The following is a 20,944-nucleotide window of genomic DNA, read 5'->3' on the forward strand; positions in this document are numbered from 1 at the left end:
AAATTTGTCTTGTGAAAAATGAGATGATTAGAGGAACAGAAAGAAAGCAACAGGTAAAGAATTCTTCAATTTACATAAATTACAAATGATTTGGTGCTAAATTTATGCACTATGACATTTGGCTTTTATGCAGTCATTTTTTTTTCTTTAAAGATGTTAACACTACCTGATATTAATCATAATGTTCCATTATGTTGATTGCTTGTAATAGGAAGAAAAGGGGTGTCTTCCTGTGCAACTGACACAGCTAGGCTTTGACGGCAGGCCTCCACAAGGTCTACCCTTTTGATTCCCTTTAACTGAATTCTGTTCATCAATTGTTTTTGTTTCATGGGAGGTGGGTGGGGAAAGGGGAATTCAATGCATAAAATAAATATTTCTAAGGGCTCAGTAGAAATTTCTGCCATAGGGATCATTTCATGCATTTGTTTTTTTTTTTTTCATGCAGTCTTTGCTGTTATCTGTCCCTCATCCTCATAACTCAGAAGTGGATTACTCAGTTTCTGAGATGTAAAGCAGTTTCGTTTCATAGAATGTATGGATTTGTGGATATTTCTAATGTAGGCATTTTATCATTGGCCTTCAGATTTTTGAGTTTTCCGCGCCCCGCCCCGCCCCCCCCCCCCCCCCAAAAAAAAAAAAGGAATAAAAACTGTTTCAAGTTCAGATTCTTTGTGTCAAAGATAGGTTGGGTCATAAGCTATTAATGGTGATACATATTCCTTTGGCCAGAAAGATTTTGTTAAGTGTTCTTCCTCAATGTCCTTGGCAGAAAGATGAAATATAAATTTTGTGTTCAGCAAGTTTATGCTACCTTTTTACTGTTGGAGAAAAGACTAGAGATTAATAAACAGATATTTTGTTTAACCAAGTATTGACTAAACCAGTAAGGAAGAAGTAAATAAGTGAATATAGTTAAGGGAAGGGGAAACTTTCAATTAGGAAATATAAAGGAAAAAATTGGTCATACCTATGAGTTATAGAGGGAGAGTTTTGTTTCTTGTGTTTTATAGTTCTTTTAAATTGATTAATTCTTAGCAAGAGGACACATTCTGTGTGGTAAGCAGCGCATAACTTTGATTTGCAAAATATCTTGACAGTCTGATTTTGTGTATGAAAATTGCAGAAAAAGTTTAGGGTAGTTAAATTTTTAAAACCTAATTTAGAATTTTAGTTAATCAGGAACTTTTTGTCCTGTTTTTGCTTGTTTACATTTTTCTGAGACCTTGGTCTATGGAGAGTTCTGTTCTTAAAAATGAGGAGGATGAAAGTTTCACTGTTTACTGCTGATTATGAAACATTTTGATGGCATTAAATTTATAATTTCAGGATTTTGCTCTGGCCTTGTTCTGTTAGAAGTCTTTAAGGAATGTTCTGCAAATGTAGGATTTGAGTTGATGGCAAAAAAATTCCCGTAATGTATGAAATATTAAAGATGAAAACAGCAAAATATTGACTGAGCACAATGTAGTTTGGGACAGTCTATATTGTGCTTTGGATAAAAGAGCATTCACATGATCCCTTTGGTTGAAATACTAATGCTCCTATTTTATTGTGTATAATGACTAACCATTTTAAAGATGAACTCTTATTCTCAGCCAAAACTTGCAATCTGTGGTTATTTATATACAAATGGGTTTACCTTTCAGGTATTATAATTGAATCTTCCCTAGTTCTTCCCATGAAATATACCATGAAATTTTTGTCCCTTTTTTTCCTCCTGCCTATCCACACTAATTGGTCATAATTATAATTTTAGGTAGTAACTCATACTGATAAACATGGTTGACTATTTAGAGTGCATAATCAGCAGGAGGGACAAAATGGCTTGAAAGTGGTATCTTTGCTTTTTTACTTTTTTACGTTTAGTTAAACTTTTCTATTTAGGAAGGAATACCTGAAAAGTAGACACAGATTGCAACATACATTTGTATATAATTTTGACTGTGCACAAAAGTTTATCTTTAAATTAGTAGAAATAGCATCTATATAAGGGTGGGTTAAATTTAAAATGAATCCATGGGTTGTCTTGCTGCTCCTTAAGTAACACACCAGTGATGCTTATAAACACTTAATGTAGAAACTGTCTGTGGCAGTATTTTAATATTTGGCCAAAGCTTACAGCTCTTAGAGGATGGTAGGAAGCTTAATAGCATCCAAGCTGCTAAATTCTTGGGAGTCTGTTCCTGTTAAAGTATGTGAGCCTATAAGCAGTCATTTATGCTGTGAATTCATATCTGGCTGCTATTTTTCCTTCTGCAGATAAGCCTATTTGGCTGCTAAAGAGCTTTTTATTTGGTTCTTCCTCCTGGTGTGAGCATGTATAAACAGCAGGACGTTACATAGGATAGTAAACAGTAAAATGAGGAAAATGCATGAAATCTGAGTATATGGGTGAATAGATTCTTGTTTATTTATGTAATTAAAGTTGATAGCATAATTTTTTTGAAACTTTAGATGTAACTGTGTGAATGTCTGTCCATTTGTGAATCCTGAGAATTGACAGTCCTGTGACAATATATTCACATGCTTCTATTCTCCAATTTTCAGTATTATGGACTACAAATTTTGGAAAATGTGATAAAAACAAGGTGGAAGATTCTTCCAAGGAACCAGTGTGAAGGTAGGAGAATATTCAAGAATAACAGTCAAACTTATATAACTGACATTCTTGTTACAGTTGAATGTAGAAAGGAGAATGTGTTGACTTTATGCTATTTTATTTGTTTTAATGAAGTTATGCTAAACTTGTATATATATTTAACTTTTGTCTGCTACATTAGGAAAAATAAAGTTTATTGGAATTCTTTTCAGTTTCAAATTACTTATGTCACTTATTTTCACTGAAAAGTAGACATAGAAGTCTAAACTTTCTAGTGGGGAACATGGCGTTTTCATATTAAGATAAGCTTTCTTCAATTATTAATTGATCTTCTGGGGCTGACTGTCATCTGCTTTCTGGACCACTGTTTACTGTTTTGGAATTTTCAAGACAGTCTTGCTTTGTAGTATTGGCCAGCTAGAGGTTAATGGTACAAAATATTTAAAGAAACATGTCATTAATATACAGTATAGTATAAGCCACTGATTTAAATGTTAGTGTAGGAAAAAATAGTGCCCCTCCAAAAAAATGACTGTTGTCTGTTTTCTTAGTTTGTTCGCTTGATTGATTGATTGATTGATTGGTGCTGGTCCTGGGGCTTAGAACTTTGGGCTTGGACAGTGTCCCTGAGCTCTTTTCACTCAAGGCTAGTGCTTCAGCCCCCCAGTTCCACTTCTGACTATTTGTTGTTGTTTTTAGCTTATGGGGCTTGAACTCTCAGGGTCTGGGCGCTGTCCCTGAGCTTTTCTGCTCAAGGCTAGTGCTCTACCACTTTGAACCACAGCTCAACTTCTGCTTTTCTGATGGATAATTGGGAATAAGAGTATCATGAAGTTTACTGGCAGGCTAGCTTTGCAATCCCACATCTCAACCTCCTGCGTAGCTAGGATTCCCAGTGTGAGTCACTAGTGCCAACCTTTAATTCTGTTTTTTGAGATGACGTTCTTACTATGTAGCTCGGGCTAGTTTTGAATTATTGATCTTCTGTCTTTCCTCATACACAAATGGGTATTCAGGTATGTGCTACTATAACAAGATGAAAATATTTTACATGTTTCTGGCTTGAGAAATTAGGAACTAGTATGGGTTCATATTTTGGTACTTCATTCCTATTTATTTATTTATTTGGTGCCAGTTCTGTGACTTGAATGTAGGGTTCTGGGCACTGTCCATGAACTTCTTTGCTCATGTCTTGTGCTTTCCCACAGCTCTACTAACGGCTTTTTCTCTTTTCCTCTTTTGAGAGTACTTATTTGGGGATAAGAGTCTCATGAACTTTCCTGCCTGGTCTTACTTTGAACCATGATCCTCAAATCTTAGCCTCCTAAATTGTTAGGATTACAGGCATGAACCACCATCATCTGGCTCTTTAAATTTTGGAAGATAGTCATTCCTGTTTCTTTTCTTTTTTTTTGGCCAGTCCTGGGGCTTGAACTTAAGGCCTGAACACTGTCCTTGAGCTTCTTTTTCTTGCTCAAAGGCTAGCACTCTACCACTTGACACACTGCCACTTCTGGCTTTTTCTGTTGATGTGGTACTAAGGAATCAATTCAGGATTGCATGCAAGCTAGGCAAGCATTCTACCACTAAGCCATCCCCTCATTCCTGTTTTTTGTTTTTGTTTTCTTTTTTGTCGGTAGTGGGGCTTGAACTCTGGGCCTGGGCACTATTCCTCAGCTATTCAGCTCAAGGTGAGTGCTCTCACTTAAGCCACAGAGCCACTTCCCGTTTTCTGGTAGTTTATTGGAGTTTAAGTCTTCACAGACTTTCCTGCCCAGGCTGGCTTCAAACCACGATCCTCAGATGTCAGCCTCCTGAGTAGCTAGGATTATAGGCTTGTGCCTCTAGCTCCTGGCTTTAATGCTTTTTTTTTTTTTTTTGCAGTCGTGGGGCTTGAACTCAGGGGGGGCTTGGGAGCTATCCCTGCGCTCTTCAGCTCAAGGTGAGCGCGCTACCGCTTGAGTCACAATGCCACTTCCAGTTTTCTAGTGGTTTATTAGAGATAAGAGTCTCCCGGACTTTCCTGCCCCGGCTGGCTTTGAACCTCGATCCTCAGATCTCAGCCTCCTGAGTAGCTAGGATTACAGGCGTGAGCCACCGGCACCCACCTAATGCTATTTTTTTATTTCCTAGATTTAAACTTTAGCCATGAAGCACTACACCAAAGTATTTAGTTTTCATGTAGGTGATTGAAACAAGGTACTTGGTTATGGTAAAAAGCACATGAAGCCGGGCGCTGGTGGCTCACACCTGTAATCCTAGCTACTCAGGAGGCTGAGATCTGAAGATCGCGGTTCAAAGCCAGCCCGGGCAGGAGAGACCGTGAGACTCCTATCTCCAATAAACCACCAGAAAACCGGAAGTGGTGCTGTATGTAGCTCAAGTGGTAGAGCGCTCGCCTTGAGCTGAAGAGCTGAGGGACAGCGCCCAGGCCCAGAGTTCAAGCTCCATGACCGACAAAAAAAAAAAAAAAAAAAAAAAAAGCACATGATTCTACCATTCAGATAGATCAATAGGTCATTTGTTTTTAAATATATGAATCTCTGCTACTTTTCACATAAGATTACGTTTGATTAAATATATACATTTTCTAAGCCTCTAAGTCTCCCTCAGCTCCTTGTATTGGAGCTTAAGCTCAGGAATTAGACACTATTTCTTCCCTTTTTGGTTCAAATCTGGTGCTCTGCCACTTGAGTCAGTTTCACCTTTTTAGCAGTTCACTGGAGATAAGCTGCAGCTTCTTGAGCAGCTAAGATTACAGGTATGAGCCACCAGCACTCAGGCTCTTTTTTTGTAACCTAATCTGGTATAGAAAGCTCAGGATCCTCCTACATCAGCTTTTTCTCTGGAATTACAGCTGTCATGTTACCATGCCTGGGTTTGAATTTTCTTTTTCTTTTTTTGGGGGGGTGGGTGTGGGGGTCAGTCCTGGGACTTGAACTCAGGGCCTGGGCACTGTCCCTGAGGTCTTTTGCTCAAAGCTAGTGCTCTACCACTTTGAGCCACATCACCACTTCCAGGTTTCTAGTGGGTAATTAGAGATATGAGACTCAAGGAAGTCCTGGCCAGGCTGGCTTTGGACCTCTATCCTCGGATCTCAGTCTCCTGAGTAGCTAGGATTACAGGCGTGAGCCACCAGCAGCTCCCAGCCTCTAGTACCTGTTTTCTGTCCCATTTTTCTGTATCTGTCATAAATTTAGTTACCTTTTGATCTACTGAAGGAAAAAAAATTATATTCACAACTCTGAATAATAGGAGGAAGAAAAAAATCAAGAATGAAATACTTTCTGTTTTGGGGGTTTCTTTTTCTGTGGTATTACTATGGTTTGAAGGTTTTAACTGGAATTTGCTTGGCTTCCTTGCTCAGTTGGTGCTCTTGAGCCATCCCTCCTGTTAGACATTTTTGTTCTTCTTGTGGTGATTTCTGCCCTTTGCACTGTCATCTTCAGGATCTCAGCCTTTTAAAAGCTGTCAGCAGTTAAGACCACAGATGTGAGCCTCTTAATATCCAGTTTGTAAGGAATTCTTTTTTAAAAATTTATTTATTTTTTAGTGTGAAAATACTGTATAGAAGGGTTACAATTACATGGGCAAGATAATGAGTACATTTCTTATCAAGCATTGTAGCCTCCTCCTTTGTTTGCCCTTCCCATCCCTTCCCAGTGTAAGGAATTCTTAAGCATATTGTTTGGTGATTGATATTTCCAAAAGAACAACAAAGCGGAGCTCATCTGTTTTGTTTAAAAAGACCAATTGTAGGGTTAGGAAGTTGGCTCAGTGGTAGAGTGCTTCCCTCCCATGCATGAGGCCCTGGGTTCGATTCCTCAGCATCACATAAGCAGAAAAAGATGTAAGTGACGCTGTGGCTCAAGTAGTAGGATGCTAGCCTTGAGCTGAATTGCTGAAGGACAGTGCCCAGGCCCAGAGTTCAGTCCCCATGATTGACAAAAATAAAATAAAAATAAATAAAAGATCAATTGTGTCCCAAAAGAATATGTATTTTTGAAGTCCTGAACAATTTCTTGTATTTAGTGCTAGGAGAATTTGCAAATCAGATGTTAGGTGGATTTTTTGGGGGGGCGGTGTGTGTCTGGTCCTGGGGCCTGAACTCTGGGCCTGGGCGCTGTCCCTCAGCTCTTCAGCTCAAGGCTAGCGCTCTACCACTTGAGCCACAGCGCTTCCGGTTTTTGTCTTTTTGCTTATGTGGTGCTGAGGAATAGAACCTAGGGCCTCATGCATGCAAGGGAAGTACTCTACCACTGAGCCACCTTCCTAGCCCCTGGGATTTTTTTTGGGGGGGGGAGCAGTATTGGGGTTGAACCCAAACCTTAGACCTCTATCTAGCTATATTGCTAGCCCATCAGTGTCTCTAGGAAAATACCTAATTTCACTGAGTGCCACAGGCTTGAAATGACATCTTTTCACCTCTTCAGTAGAGGGTATGTTCTTTTGTGGCCAGTGGTTTCCCTTTGTGGTTTATTATTGGTTTGTTTCTCCTTTATCACTAGTCTTGTTAGGGTTAATCTGCTTTGTAGAAGCCATAGTATAGATAGCTCCTTAACCTCTATTTCTCGGCCAAAAAGTTTTAGAAGACAAATTTGAATTAGCTGATCCTGATAGTACATGCTCATATTCCTCATCAGGAGGCTGAGGGATTCTGAAAATCTGGCCAATACAACAAAAGAAAAAATGCCTTCCTGCCTGCCTGCCTGCCTGCCTGCCTGCCTGCCTGCCTGCCTGCCTGCCTGCCTGCCTCCCTGCCTCCCTCCCTCCCTCCCTCCCTCCCTCCCTCCCTCCCTCCCTCTCTACTTCCCTCCCTCCCCTCCCTTCCTTCCTTCCTTTCTTCTTTTCCTCCCTTCCTTTTCTTTTCCTTCCATTCCTTTCTGCCTTTTTTCTTTCTTTCCCAGGGCCTGGGTACTGTCCCTGAGCCTCTTTGTGCTCAAACCTGTCACTCTGCCACTTGAGCCACAGTGCCACATCCAGACTTTTCTGGGTAGTTTATTTGAGATAAGAGTCTTACAGGGACTCTTCTGCCTTGTCTGGCCTTTAACTGTGATCCTCAGATCTCAGCCTCCTGAGTAGCTATGATTACAGTTATGAGCCACCAGCAGCCAGCTGTTTTGTGTTTGTTAGAGCTTGAACTCAGGACCTCATGTTCCTGCTCAGCTATTTTGCTCATACCTGATATTCCACCACTTACACATTTCTACTTCTGGTCTTTTCTGGTCTTTTCTCTTGTTAATTGGAGAAAAGTTTGAGAAAGTATTTTACTTTGTGCCAATGCTGGGCTTGATCTCAGAGCCTGCATATACTGTCCCTTAGCTTTTTTCACTCAAGTCTGGCAGTCTACCACTTGAATAACTTCACATCAGCATTTTGCTACTTCTACTTAATCAAACAATTTATCAGACTTTCCTACCTGGGCAGGCTTTGAACCACAATCCTCAGGTCTCAGCCTCCTGAGTAGCTAGGATTGCAGATATAAGCCTGGACCAATGAGTGTCTAGCTTCATAAGATAGTTTAATAATAACAAAAGAGAAAGAAAAGGCCGGGTGGCTCACACCTGTAATCCTAGCTACTCAGGAGGCTGAGATCTGAGGATCATGGTTCAAAGCCACCCAGAGCAGGGAAGTCAGTGAGACTTTTATCTCCAATAAATCACCTGGAAGCCGGAAGTGACACTGTGGTTCAAATGGTAGAGTGCAAGCCTTGAGCGGGAGAGTTGAGGGACAGCGCCCAGGCCCAGAGTTCAAGCCCCACGACAGACAAAAAAAAAGGGAGAGAAAGAAAAATAGACTGATAATACAAAGAATTTATATTCTATAAAGTGTACTAATTGCTGTGGTTCTCATTCTGCTTTGACTAGGAAAAGGTTTTAAACATGGCCAGGACATGCCTATAATTCTAGGAACTCAGGAGGTTAAAATCTAGAGAATCAAGATTTGAGACCAGCATGGTCCAAGAGGTTCCATCTCCAAAAGAACCAAAAAGCAGAGCTGGAGGCATGACTTAAGTAATGAGAGTCTGCTGAGCAAGCGAGTGCAAGGCCTTGAGTTCAAGCCCCAGTTCTGCCTAAAACAAATACAGCTTGAGAGGTATTTGCTTTTGAGTTCAGATTGTTGTGCTTGTTAGGCAGATGCTCTACAACTTGAGCCATGCTCCCAGTTCTTTTAGCCTTTTTTGTTTTTTGAATAAGGTCCCTAATCTTGGCCTGGATCATGATCCTATACATTACACTTCTCCACATAACTTTATTTTTAAAATAGGATCTTGTATTTTTTCCTGGCTAGGCCTCAGACCTATGTCATCCTCCCTGCTGGGATTAAGGTGTGTGCCACCATGTCTGGTCTTGATTTGTGTGTATGTGTTGTATTCTTCTTTTTTTTTTTTTTTGTCGGTTGTGGGGCCTGGGCGCTTCCCTCAGCTCTTCAGCTCAAGGTGAGCACTCTACCACTTGAGCCACAGCACTGCTTCCAGCTTTTTCTGCTTATGTGGTGCTGAGGAATCAAACCCAGGGCCTCATGCATGCAAGGCAAGCATTCTACCACTGAGCCCCTTCCTAACCCCCTCCCTTTTGTTTTTGCATACCCTTTTTTTTTTTTTTGGGTCCGGTCGTGGGGCCTGAACTCTGGGCCCGGGCTCTGTCCCTCAGCTCTTCAGCTCAAGGCTAGTGCTCTACCACTTGAGCCACACACAGTGCCACTTCCGGCTTTTTTCTTTTTGCTTATATGGTGCTGAGGAATTGAACCCAGGCCCTCATGCATGCAAGGCAAGTGCTCTACCACTGAGCCACCTTCCCAGCCCCTTCACACTTTTTTTCTCATACTCAAAACCAGAAATTTCATAAAATTAAAAATCAAGAAATCTCTCTCCCTCCCTTTTTTCCTCCCTCCCTCCTTCCTCTTCCTTAATGATAAGTGTTGAACATCCTTTCACATCAACCCTATAGAGGAATGTTCTGTTTTATTTTTTCCTTCAGAGTACTGTTCAAATATATTGCACTTCTATAGCTGGTGTAATGTGGGTACTGGTGCTTTCCCTTAGCTTAAAGCTGGCATGTACCACTTGAGCCACAACTCCCACTTCTCGCTGAGATTGAGTGAGAGAGAGAGAGAGAGTGTAAGTGAGTGCGTTTTGGAGATTTTTTGCTCAAGACTTGCTTTGTCATTTTAGTCTTTTTGGTAGTGGTTAATTGGAGATAAGAATCCCACAGCTGGGCGCTGGTGGCTCATGCCTGTAATCCTAGCTACTCAGGAGGCTGAGATCTGAAGATCGCGGTTCAAAGCCAGCCTGGGCAGGAAAGTCCCTGAGACTCTCCAATAAACCACTAGAAAACCGGAAGTGGCGCTGTGGCTCAAGTGGTAGAGCGCTAGCCTTGAGCTGAAGAGCGCAGGGACAGCGCCCAAGCCGAGTTCAAGACCCACGACCGATCAAAAAAAAAGAGTCCCACAGACATGCTAACTTCAAACCTTGATCCTCAGACCTCAACCTCCTGAGTAGCTAGGATCATAGGTATGCTTGAGCCAGGTGTGTTGAGCTTTATGAAGAGTAGTCCCTAACAGGAGTTTAAAATTATCTGTCCCAGTTGGCGGTTACAACAACTATTCCATTTAGTGAAGAGTTGGAATGATATTTTGATTTTCCTTGTATGTATAAGGAAAGCAAGCAGATAAAACTGTCTTAGTTGGGCTGGGAAAGTGGCTCAGTGGTAGAGCGCTTGCCTTGCATGCCTGAGGCCCTGGGTTCGATTCCTCAGCACCACATATGCAAAAAGAAAAAAGCCAGAAGTGGTGCTGTGGCTCAAGTGGTAGAGCGCTAGCCTTGAGCTGAAGAGCTGAGGGACAGAGCCCGGGCCCAGAGTTCAGGTCCCATGACCGGACCTTCCCCCCCCCCCCCCCCCAAAAAAAAAAAAAAAGAAAAAAAGAATGTTTTAAGGCTGTTTTCTGTGGTAGATGAGATTAGATACTGTCAAGGTAGAATTGGAACTCACAACTTCATTGTTAATAATTTGTCCAAGAATAATTTTTTTTTCTGAAGCAGTCCTCAGTTTAGTTGAAAACTTAAAACTTAATCACAGTGTATATCACTGAATTGTTAAGATGCTCATAATGTAACCTGATGCCTTGAGTTGGATGTTTTCCTTTCAAAGAAATTTGGAACCCAATATACTTTTAATTATTTAATGAATATATTTTTAATTATTTAATGAATCCTTTTTATAAATAACAAGTTTCAATAGTGTGTATATGTGTTTTTATCCTGTCTTCTTATATCTAGTATCTACAAAGCATTCCTGAGGGATGATTATTTTTCATTTATTTATTTAGTCGGTTGTAGGGCATGAACTCTGGGCTTGGGCGCTATCCCTCAGCTCTTCAGCTCAAAGCTAGCACTGTACACCTTGTGCCACAGTACGTGCCACTTCCGGTTTTCTAGTGGTTTACTGGAGATAAGAGTCTCACGGACTTTCCTGCCCTTTCCTGCGTGGGCTGGCTTTGAACCTCGATCCTCAGATCTCAGCCTCCTGAGTAGCTAGGATTATAGGCGTGAGCCATCCGCATCCGGCCCTGAGGGATGATTATTAATTGCTTTGTGATCTGTAAATTTTGTGTGTATTGGCATAAGCTTTGATTGCTTTGCCTGGTTAAGAGTTGAAGATACATATATAGTATATATAATTCAACTTTTTTTTTTTTTTTTTTTTTTTTTTTTGATCAGTCATGGGGCTTCAACTCTGGGCCTGGATACTACCCCTCAGGTCTTCAGGTCAAGGCTAGCCCTCTACCACTTGAGCCACGGTGCCACTTCCGGTTTTCTGGTGGTTAGAGATAAGAGTCTCTTGCCTGGACTGGCTTTGAACCTTGATCCTCAGATCTCAGCCTCATGAGTAGCTAGGATTACAGGTGTGAGCCACTAATGCCCAGCTTCTGGATGCTGTCTTCAAGCTCTTTTTGGTCAAGGCTGGTACTCTGCCACTTTGAACCACAGCTCCACTTCTGGATTCTAGCTCTTCATGAGGTTTTTATTTATTTATTTATGTTTTTTTTTATTTTTTATTTTTTGGGTCTGGTCGTGGGGCCTGAACTGTGGACCTGGGCGCTGTCCCTCAGCTCTTCAGCTCAAGACTAGTGCTCTACCACGTGAGCCACAGTGCCACTTCTGGCTTTTTTTCTGCTTATGTGGTGCTGAGGAATCGAACCCAGGGCTTCATGCATGCAAGGCAAGTGCTCTTCCTCTGAGCTACCTTCCCAGCCCTCCATGAGGTTTTTTTAATCTCTAGTTAACCACTCAAAAAAGTCAGAAGTGTAGCTCAAGTGGTCAGGTACTGGCCTTGAGCAAGAAAAAGCTAGGTCCAGAGTTCAAGCGCTAGGGTGGCATCATAAAAAAAGAAATTTCAGAGGAACATTTCCTCCTTTTTAGACCCATCTTTTATGAAAAGCTTTTAAAAATTATTTGAAAATGCTGAAAACAGGAGTTACAGTTACATAAATCAGGCAGAGTTCATTTCCTTTTGGACACTGCCATCCCATCCCTCACTCTCTTCCCAGTTTTTCCCTCCCATCCTACCCACAAGTTGTACAGTTCGTTTTCAACATATTATCCAGTAACATTGATGCTTCTGTTTACACTTTGTCCCTCCCTTACACTCCCAAAGACATAGAAACAAACAAGACAAAAAGAGCTTTAATGATAGTAATTTATAAAGCTGGGTTACCTGGCACTAGTGGCTCCAGGCTTTGTAATCTAGCTACTCAGTAGGTGGCTGAGATCTGAAGATGAGGTTCGAAGCTTTCCAGAGCAGGAAAAGTCTGAGACCCTTACCTCTGTCAAGTAAATTCACAGAAGTGGAGGTGAGACTCAGGTGATAGCCTTGAATGGAAAAGCCAAGCAATAGCATGAGGCACACTGAGGTTAAGCCCCAGGATCAGCACCAAAATAAGAAGACGAAGGGGGAAAAAAACAAAACAAAACAGGGACAGAGAAGTTAATGGAATCCAGAACTGTTTGCCAATGTTTATAATTTTAGCATTGGGAAACTTAATTCTAGTTTGAGGGTTGTCCTCAACTACATACTAAGATCATTCAAATAATGAACCAAAGAAAGTTTTAAAGTAAACATACTAAATTAATTTGCCTTTTGGGCAAGGTTTGTAATGAAATGTATGTTTTTGCACATGCTAAGCCAAACTATTAATGAATAGCATGGCTGGCCCTAGTTATTTTAGTAAAAAATATGCTTTTTCCCAGGTCCTGAAGATCTATTAGCATGTTTCAAAATGATTTTAGGGTTTTTTAATGCATTATGTACATTAAAAAAATACACTTTTGGGCTGAGAAGGTGGCTCAGTGGTAGAGTGCTTGCCTTGCATGCCTGAAGCCTTGGGTTGTATTCCTTAGCACTACATAAGCAGAAAAAAGCTGGAAATGGCTCTGTCTCTCAAGTGGTAGGGCACTAGCCTTGAGCTGAAGAGCTGAGAGACAGCGCCCAGGCCCAGAGTTCAAGCCCCAGGACTGGAAGAAAAAAAATACACTCGGTTTTTATTCCAAAGTATTTCTGAAAAATCATAATGAAGTTGGAAAATAAAGCTATACAAAATTCCTCTCTAGTGGAAAAATAATGCCAATAATGCATAGTTAGCAGTAAAAATTTTTTTTCTTTAAGACGGAACAGTTACAAAATTTTACTCAAAATACATTGTTGAGTTCTCTCCACAGGCAAGTTCACATACTTCTGTAAAGGAAATAAATTATCTGGTAATTTGTATAGCATAGCTTTGGTTATCGTGAATAAGTTATTTTGATATTTGTTATGACATTATGTATAATTTTTTTAATAGGAATAAAAAAATATGTTGTTGGCCTCATTATCAAGACATCTTCTGACCCAACTTGTGTAGAGGTAAGAATTAATGAGTTTTTTTTTTTTCTTTTTAGATTGCCTGGTCATCTAGGTTTTGTAAGTACTTTTATCAATCATAAGATAAATAATGAGATTTGAAGTCAAGGCCTAGCCACTGTCCCTGAGTGTTTTGGTCAAGGGTAGTATTCTACTTTGAGCCACAGTGCCACTTCCGGTTTTTGAGTGGTTAGAGATAAAGAGTTTCACACAGACTTTTCTGCCCTGACCAGCTTCAAACTATGATCCTCAGATCTCAGCCTCTTGAGTAGCTAGGATTACATGTGTGAGCCACTGGCACCTGGCTCAAAGATGTACTTTTTTATTTTATTTTTTTGTTGGTCGTGGGGCCTGAACTCTGGGCCTGGGTGCTGTCCCTCAGCTCTTCAGCTCAAGGCTAGCTCTACTACTTGAGCCACAGCACCACTTCCAGCTTCTTTTTTGCTTATGTGGTGCTGAGGAATGGAACCCAGGGCCTCAGGCATGAAAAGGCAAGTGCTCTGCCACTGAGCCACCTTCCCAGCCCAAAGATGTACTCTTATAGTGGTATTCCACTCACTGTTTCTCAGGCAACTCTACTTTAGGCTATCATTTAATCCAATTTTTTTTTCTCCTTAGAAAGAAAAGGTGTATATCGGGAAATTAAATATGATTCTTGTCCAGGTAAGCCTTTTAACTTCCTCATAAGAATTATTAAATGTTTCTACAATGTTTAATATTTGAACACAGTCTTTAAACCTACTTTATCATATAAAGTAGACTATTAAGTTGTAGAAGTAGTAAGAGTAGTTAGTCTAATAACTGTAGTAGTGATCATTTAGTATTAGTATTGGGTAGGAATCATCAAGTATTATAAACCTATCAATATGGTATTAATGTGAATTGTCAAGTTTTTGTGAGGCTTTGGATTCTTCTTGACTCTTTTCCTCATATGCATTTTTCCTTGTTACCTCTATCAATCTTAATTTATATATTTGCCTTGGCTTTTTTGTATCATTCTAATTGATCTCCATACTGTCTTTTAACATTCTGTGCAGTCTAAAATTTAAATTTTTATATTGATTAGTTTCCTGTAGTATTGTGACACAAGTTTTTGTTTTCCCCAAAGAATATAGCTGCAAATAGAGTACAATTTACAAATTTAGTGTGGTCCATTAGGTTTTTAGTAAGCAGATGGTTTTTCAATCCTACTTTTACTCAAGACAGGGACAAAGTCCAGGTCAAGCCCCAGAACCAGCAATAATTAATTAAACATTTAAAAAGGGCAATTGCTGGCCACCAGTGGTTCATGCCCATAATATTACCTACTGCAGAGGCTGAGAACTGAAGATCTCAGTTTGACGTCAGTGTAGGCAGGAAAGGCCGAGTCTCATTCTCCAAATAACCACCAAAAAGCCAGAAGTAGAGCTGTGGGTTTTCTACCTAGTATATGATATAGATAGGCATTTAATAAACGAAAATAGAAAGTAGTTAATGTTTAGTCCTATGTATCAGTATCGTGCAATTTCTTTGAAGCTTCTTTTTTTAACTGCTTTTGAGAAGGGAAATTAATACTTCATGTCTTATTTTAGATACTTAAACAAGAATGGCCTAAGCATTGGCCAACTTTTATCAGTGACATTGTTGGAGCAAGTAGGACCAGCGAAAGTCTTTGTCAAAATAATATGGTGATTCTCAAACTCTTGAGCGAAGAAGTATTTGATTTTTCTAGTGGACAGATAACTCAAGTGAAAGCAAAGCATTTAAAAGACAGGCAAGTAATAATTGTGTTTTAGAATTTCAAAACATAAACTTTCAGGTTATTTCAAGTAATTTGGAAGTGAATTATAAATATTTAGTGAACTGTATTCAGCAATGTTTTCAATTACAAGTTGAAAAATAGTTCTAAAGAAGTCTAAATGTAAATGACAGATATAAAAGTATGTGTAATGTTAAGATCTCATAAAATGATTTATGTGTAATAGTCATCTTGTTTGTAATTCCCTGAATCTTGTTAGTTCCCGTATATAGTATGGAATGTGCCAGACTTTAAGTAGTAAGTAATCTACATGCATTGTAGGTATATTACTTGTTGCAGTCATTAAGAATACCACAACCTTTTATTTAAGGCTGGGAATATGGCTTAGTGGTAGAGTGCTTGCCTACCTTTTTTTTTTCTTAATGCTTTTTTATTGTAAAAATAGTGTACAGAGGGGTTATAGTTACATGAGTAAGGTAATGAATACATTTCCTATTGAGCATTGTTACCTCTGTTTTTCCCCTATCATCCCTTCCCTCTCCACCTCCCCACTTCCCCCTTCTCCCTTCCCCCTTCCCCCCCCCCCCAGGTTTTTTTTTTAAGGTGGGAATACAATAAGATATTTTGAAAGAGATAACACAATTGTCTGTTTTATTATTTGTTGTTAATCTTACTGTGTGTAAGTGCTATAACTAGAATGAGAATGTGTATGTGGAGTGTGTGATAAAAATTTATAGGGTTCAGAATATTCATGGTTTCATGCTTTTACTAACGTCTGGGGTTTTATTCTCCGCAGATAAGGGAGGGGTACACATGTAACTTTAAATACCATTTAATAATTGAATACAGTTTTGGGGAAGGCTTTTTTTTTTGATGTCTTAAAGGGACAACCTTGATTTAAATTATTGAAACAATAGCACTGTTAGGAAACACTTTCTTCACATATCTTTTAAGATATGAAATGTAGGGTTTTGATAGGTAAACCTTTAAACAGCAAATGTAGCTGATGGTTGTTGACTATACCTATATAATTCTAATCTTAAGAAATGGTAATAGAAAGTGTTTATAATTTGATTTTGGAGTTTTCTATTTTTGAGACAGTCTTGCTGTATACCATGCTAACCTAGATCTTTCTTAGTAATTCAGGTTGGCCTCAAACTCAGGATCCTCTTTCCTCAGCCTCCTCAGTGCATATACTACCACATGCATATACTACCACACCTGATGCTTAATTGTAATTTTTAATGGCTTGTAGACTTTTATTGATGCCTTACATGTGTTCTCTTAGAAATCACCTCATTGACCAGATTGCCAAGGTTTTTTACTGGGCTTTTTGTTGTTTGGTATTGGGGGAAGGGTGTCATTTGTTTTGATTTTGAGAAAATCTTACCATGTGTCCAAGCTATCCTTGAACTCCACCTCAAGTGCTAGGATTATAGATGTATGTACCATTGAGCTCAGCATTTATTATTTTTATTGAATTGTACATAATTAGGGTGTTTTTCTGTCTTCTCATCCTGACGTGTTTTTGTTGTTTTTTTAGCATGTGCAATGAATTCTCACAAATATTTCAGCTTTGTCAGTTTGTAATGGTAAGTACTTAGATTTCACTTTTATGATTATTAACTATTGGCCAGGCTTTGGTGGCTCATGCCTGCAATCTTAGGTTCTGATGAAACTGAGATCTGAGGGTAATGGCTCAAAGGTAGCCCAAGCAGGAAAGTCCACGAAACTTAAATACAGTTAGATTCTACTGCCAATTAAACCACCAAAATGCTGGAAGAAGAGGTGTGACTCAAACTGTGGAGCACTGCCCTTAAGCATAAAATGCTTCTTAGCAGATACACCCAGGCCCTGACTTAAAGACTCAGGACTGGCACCCCCTCCCCCCCCCCCCCCCCACACACACCCCTCCCACACACTCAAGGTGAAATTAATGGAAAGTAATTATTAACATGTTTTTGTCACCAGGAAAATTCTCAAAATGCTCCACTTGTACATGCAACCTTGGAAACACTGTTGAGATTTCTGAACTGGATTCCACTGGGATATATTTTTGAGACCAAGTTAATCAGCACATTAATTTATAAGGTAAAATGGATTTATTAAAGTTTTTGTCTTAGAAACTGTTTGCTTTCATTCAGAATGGTAATTTGAAGAAACTGCTCAAAAAGACTTTTCCAGCGTTGCAGCTAGTAATTGTTAGTCATGAGCCTCAAAATCCTGAGGCATGGTAGCACCTACCTGTAACACCATCACTGAGGAGGCAGAGAAGTTGTGATTTTTGAGGCCAGTCTGAGCTGTATAGTTAGTCCAGTGCCAGCTTGAGCTACTCAGTAGCACCCTGGCTCAAAATTCAGAGTAGGAATGCCAAAACACTTGCTCAGCCTAGGCAAAGCAAAAAGAAAAGCAGAAAACAAACAAAAAAACCTATTATTCCATTATGGAATTGGGTTACTGTTTCTCATTGAATAAATATTACTATCAGTTGTATTGTCTTGAAAGATGTAATGAATAAGGTACTTATTGAACAACATAAAAAGTGAGTTTTATAACTTTTTAATACTTTGTGGTTCAAGGGATGTTCACCTATAAAGTCATTTTGTTGTTTTGGGTTTTGTTGTTTTTTGAGATCCTTGATATTCTAGGTTGATCCTATCTCAGCCTGTTTGTTTGGGATAACAGGCTGCATCACTTCCTCCTCTCCTTCCCCGCCCCATCTCTCATTCATCATGCTGTTACTGGAACTTGAACTTAGATCTTATCCTCTTACTTGGTTATCACAGCTGGTGTTCTACTTGAGCCAGGCCTCACGTTCTACTTCTCATTTTTTTTTTAATTTGTTGTTTTAGAGGCGATATACAGTGGGGGTTATCTTGACCTGTCAGGTGATAAGTACATTTCTTTCTTTTTGCTTGGTATCATCTGTTCCCTCATTCTCTCTTATTCCCTCCCTCCTATCTCCTCCCATGAGTTACTTGGTTAGCTTTCATCAATGTCCAGTGCAGTCAATGGTCCCCACTGCTGCACATTTTCACCTGTTTTGCGCTGATTCTGTGCGCTTCCCTCCACCTTCCCTCAGATGTATATTGTATATGAGGCAAAGAATACAGTCTTCACTTAGGGTTTTTAATACTTACCAAATTGCCACCCACAAGTGCCATTCATGACTTAGTGCCTGCTTACCAATCCTGCTTTAAAGTCTTTTTTTTTCATTGTGAAATGAAATTACCTGGGCAAGACAATAAGTACATCAAGCATTGTAGCCTCCCCCTTTGTTTCCCCATCCCTTCCCATCCTCTCCTTGCCCCCCCCCCCACTTTAAAAATCGTAAGCAGTCAACGTATTAGATCTAGTTCATGATGTTCTTGAAAGTCATATAGTAGGTCAGGCAGAAGTTTGTAGTAAGTAACTTTGCTTTTCAGATGATTGGACACCATCAGAAGAAAGCATATTATAGCTGGATGGTGGTCTTTGATAGGTGTAGGGGCAGGAGGATCTCTAGATCTATGATGAGCCTGGGTAAAGTTAAATGTGATACCATTTTATAGAAAGTACAACTGGGTCCTGGTAGCTCATGCTTATAATCCTCGCTACTCAGGAGGCTGAGATCTGAGGATCATGGTTCCAAGCCAGTCTACCAGAAAACTGAGCATTGTTGCTCAGAGTGGTAGAGTGCTAGAGTAAAAAGAGGTTCAGCGACAGTGCTCCAGGCCCTTGAGTTCAAACCCCAGGACTGACAAACAACAACAGAAAGTACAAGCTAGGCACAGTTGGTTCATACTATAATCCTAGCTACCCAGAAATCTGAGATTGAGGATCACAGTTTGACTCTAACCTTAGTAGGGAAGTTCATAAGACTGATTTCCAATTATGGGGAAAAAATCTAGAAGTAGAACTATGGCTCAAGTAGTAGAGTGCTAGTCTTAAACATAAAACAGCATATAGGCTCTTACTTTCTAGATGCAGGACTGGCAAAAAAAAAAAAAAAAGAATAGAAACAAAAAGAGCACTTACTTAAAAGTCTTGAATTCAATGCCCATTACTACACAGTGAGATAAAGGAGGATACTTTTAGCTGTAGAATACAAAGTCAGAGTACCCATGTGCATCTGATCATATAAATCAATATTGAAGTGAATTCCAGGAAATGGAAACAAGAGTTTTCTCTGTGTTGCTGTTACTGTCTGTCTTTGGGAGAGTAAGGAGGATACAGAAATGGAGTGAGAAAGGGTGAACATTTAATGAGGGTGATACTCATGAGACACTATGTTGAAAATGAACTATACAGCTGTGGTTGGGGATGGGAGGGAAAAACTGGGACGAGAACAAAGGAAAGCATGATCTTGTACAAAAAGAAATGTACTCGACCTGACTAATATAGCTGTAACCCTTTTGTACATCTTTATAATAACAATAACAATTCCCCAAAGGCATTTAGTATACATTGGTAGATTATAAAGTCAAAAAAAGTACGTGTCTGGGTTCATGTGCAAAATGTAATGTATCACTCATCTGTGTTATGTATCCTTGTGTTCTGATAGCACCAACTTCCCCTATGTTAACTTCAAGTATTTTGTGTCATTTAATTTTGCTTTTTGCTCTTTTTTGCAAACAGTTCCTGAATGTTCCAATGTTTCGAAATGTTTCTCTAAAGTGCCTCACTGAGATTGCTGGTGTGAGTGTAAGCCAATATGAAGAACAATTTGTAACACTATTTACACTGACAATGATGCAGCTAAAACAGGTAATATACCAGTATTCTGAAAATTGACCCAACAATTTTAGTGCCTTTGAAAATGTTGGGGTCAGGTTGCATTGTTTTAGCACAGATTGGCCATAATCTGATTATTATTATTATTATTATTTTGGTAGGTCGTGGGGCTTGAACTGTGGGTCTGGGCGCTGTCCCTTACCTCTTCAGCTCAAGGCGAGCGCTCTACCACTTGAGCTACAGCACCACTTCGGATTTTCTGGTGGTTTATTGGAGATAGGAGTCTCACAGTCTCTCCTGCCCGGACTGGCTTTGAACCGCGATCCTCAGATCTCAGCCTCCTGAGTAGCTAGGATTACAGGCATGAGCCACCAGTGCCTGGCTAATCTGATTATTTTTATGAAATTTGTAATTATTAAGAACTTGCAATTTTTTTTTTTTTTTTTTGGGTCCAGTCGTGGGGCCTGAACTCTGAGTCTGGGCGCTGTCCTTCAGCTCAAGGCTAGCGCTCTACCACTTGAGCCACAGCACCACTTCCGGCTTTTTTCTTTTTGCTTATGTGGTGCTGAGGAATCAAACCCAGGGCCTCAGGCATGCAAGGCAAGCGCTCTACCACTGAGCCACCTTACCAGACCGAACTTCCAAAAATGTTTTGAAATATATTAGAAATGTGGGAACTACCGTGAGAACTGCCCCTCAGTGTGCTTTTTTGGATTGCTAGTGAAGCCTCAGATTGGTGATATTTTGTCTGAGAAAGTCCACCCCAGCATGACTAGTTATCAGAAGTGATTAGGAAAAACAATTCTAATGCTATATTACTATTTTTTATCAGTGGATTGACTTTGCATTTTCAGTGTCACTTATCAGGGAGTTGAAAGGTTTATAAATGTGAGTGTGATGATTAGGTCCTCACATGCCTGTGTGACATGTGCCTCCCTGGGACCTTGTGAGCACATTACCTGTGTGATGTGAAAAAAAGAGAGAAAGAATCAG

General features: G+C 39.8%; 1 protein-coding gene and 1 non-coding gene across 3 annotated transcripts in view; both read left to right on the plus strand.

Annotated features, from left to right (window-relative positions):
- Window positions 1–20,944, plus strand: part of Xpo1 (exportin 1) — a 53,909-nt gene that overhangs the window by 16,288 nt on the left and 16,677 nt on the right. For both annotated transcript variants that reach the window (XM_042691132.1, XM_042691134.1), the window contains exons 4-10: window positions 2,551–2,623; window positions 13,442–13,503; window positions 14,119–14,163; window positions 15,072–15,253; window positions 16,782–16,830; window positions 17,210–17,329; window positions 19,856–19,984. In XM_042691132.1, the coding sequence (XP_042547066.1) occupies window positions 2,551–2,623; window positions 13,442–13,503; window positions 14,119–14,163; window positions 15,072–15,253; window positions 16,782–16,830; window positions 17,210–17,329; window positions 19,856–19,984 (660 nt within the window). The remainder of the gene's footprint in view (window positions 1–2,550; window positions 2,624–13,441; window positions 13,504–14,118; window positions 14,164–15,071; window positions 15,254–16,781; window positions 16,831–17,209; window positions 17,330–19,855; window positions 19,985–20,944) is intronic.
- LOC122117526 lies at window positions 20,814–20,920 on the plus strand. Its single transcript, XR_006149184.1, has one exon. It is a non-coding gene; the product is annotated as a small nucleolar RNA U13 (small nucleolar RNA).

Source organism: Dipodomys spectabilis, unplaced genomic scaffold (assembly GCF_019054845.1).
Source record: "Dipodomys spectabilis isolate Male_0828 unplaced genomic scaffold, ASM1905484v1 ptg000141l, whole genome shotgun sequence".
Taxonomy (NCBI): domain Eukaryota; kingdom Metazoa; phylum Chordata; class Mammalia; order Rodentia; family Heteromyidae; genus Dipodomys; species Dipodomys spectabilis.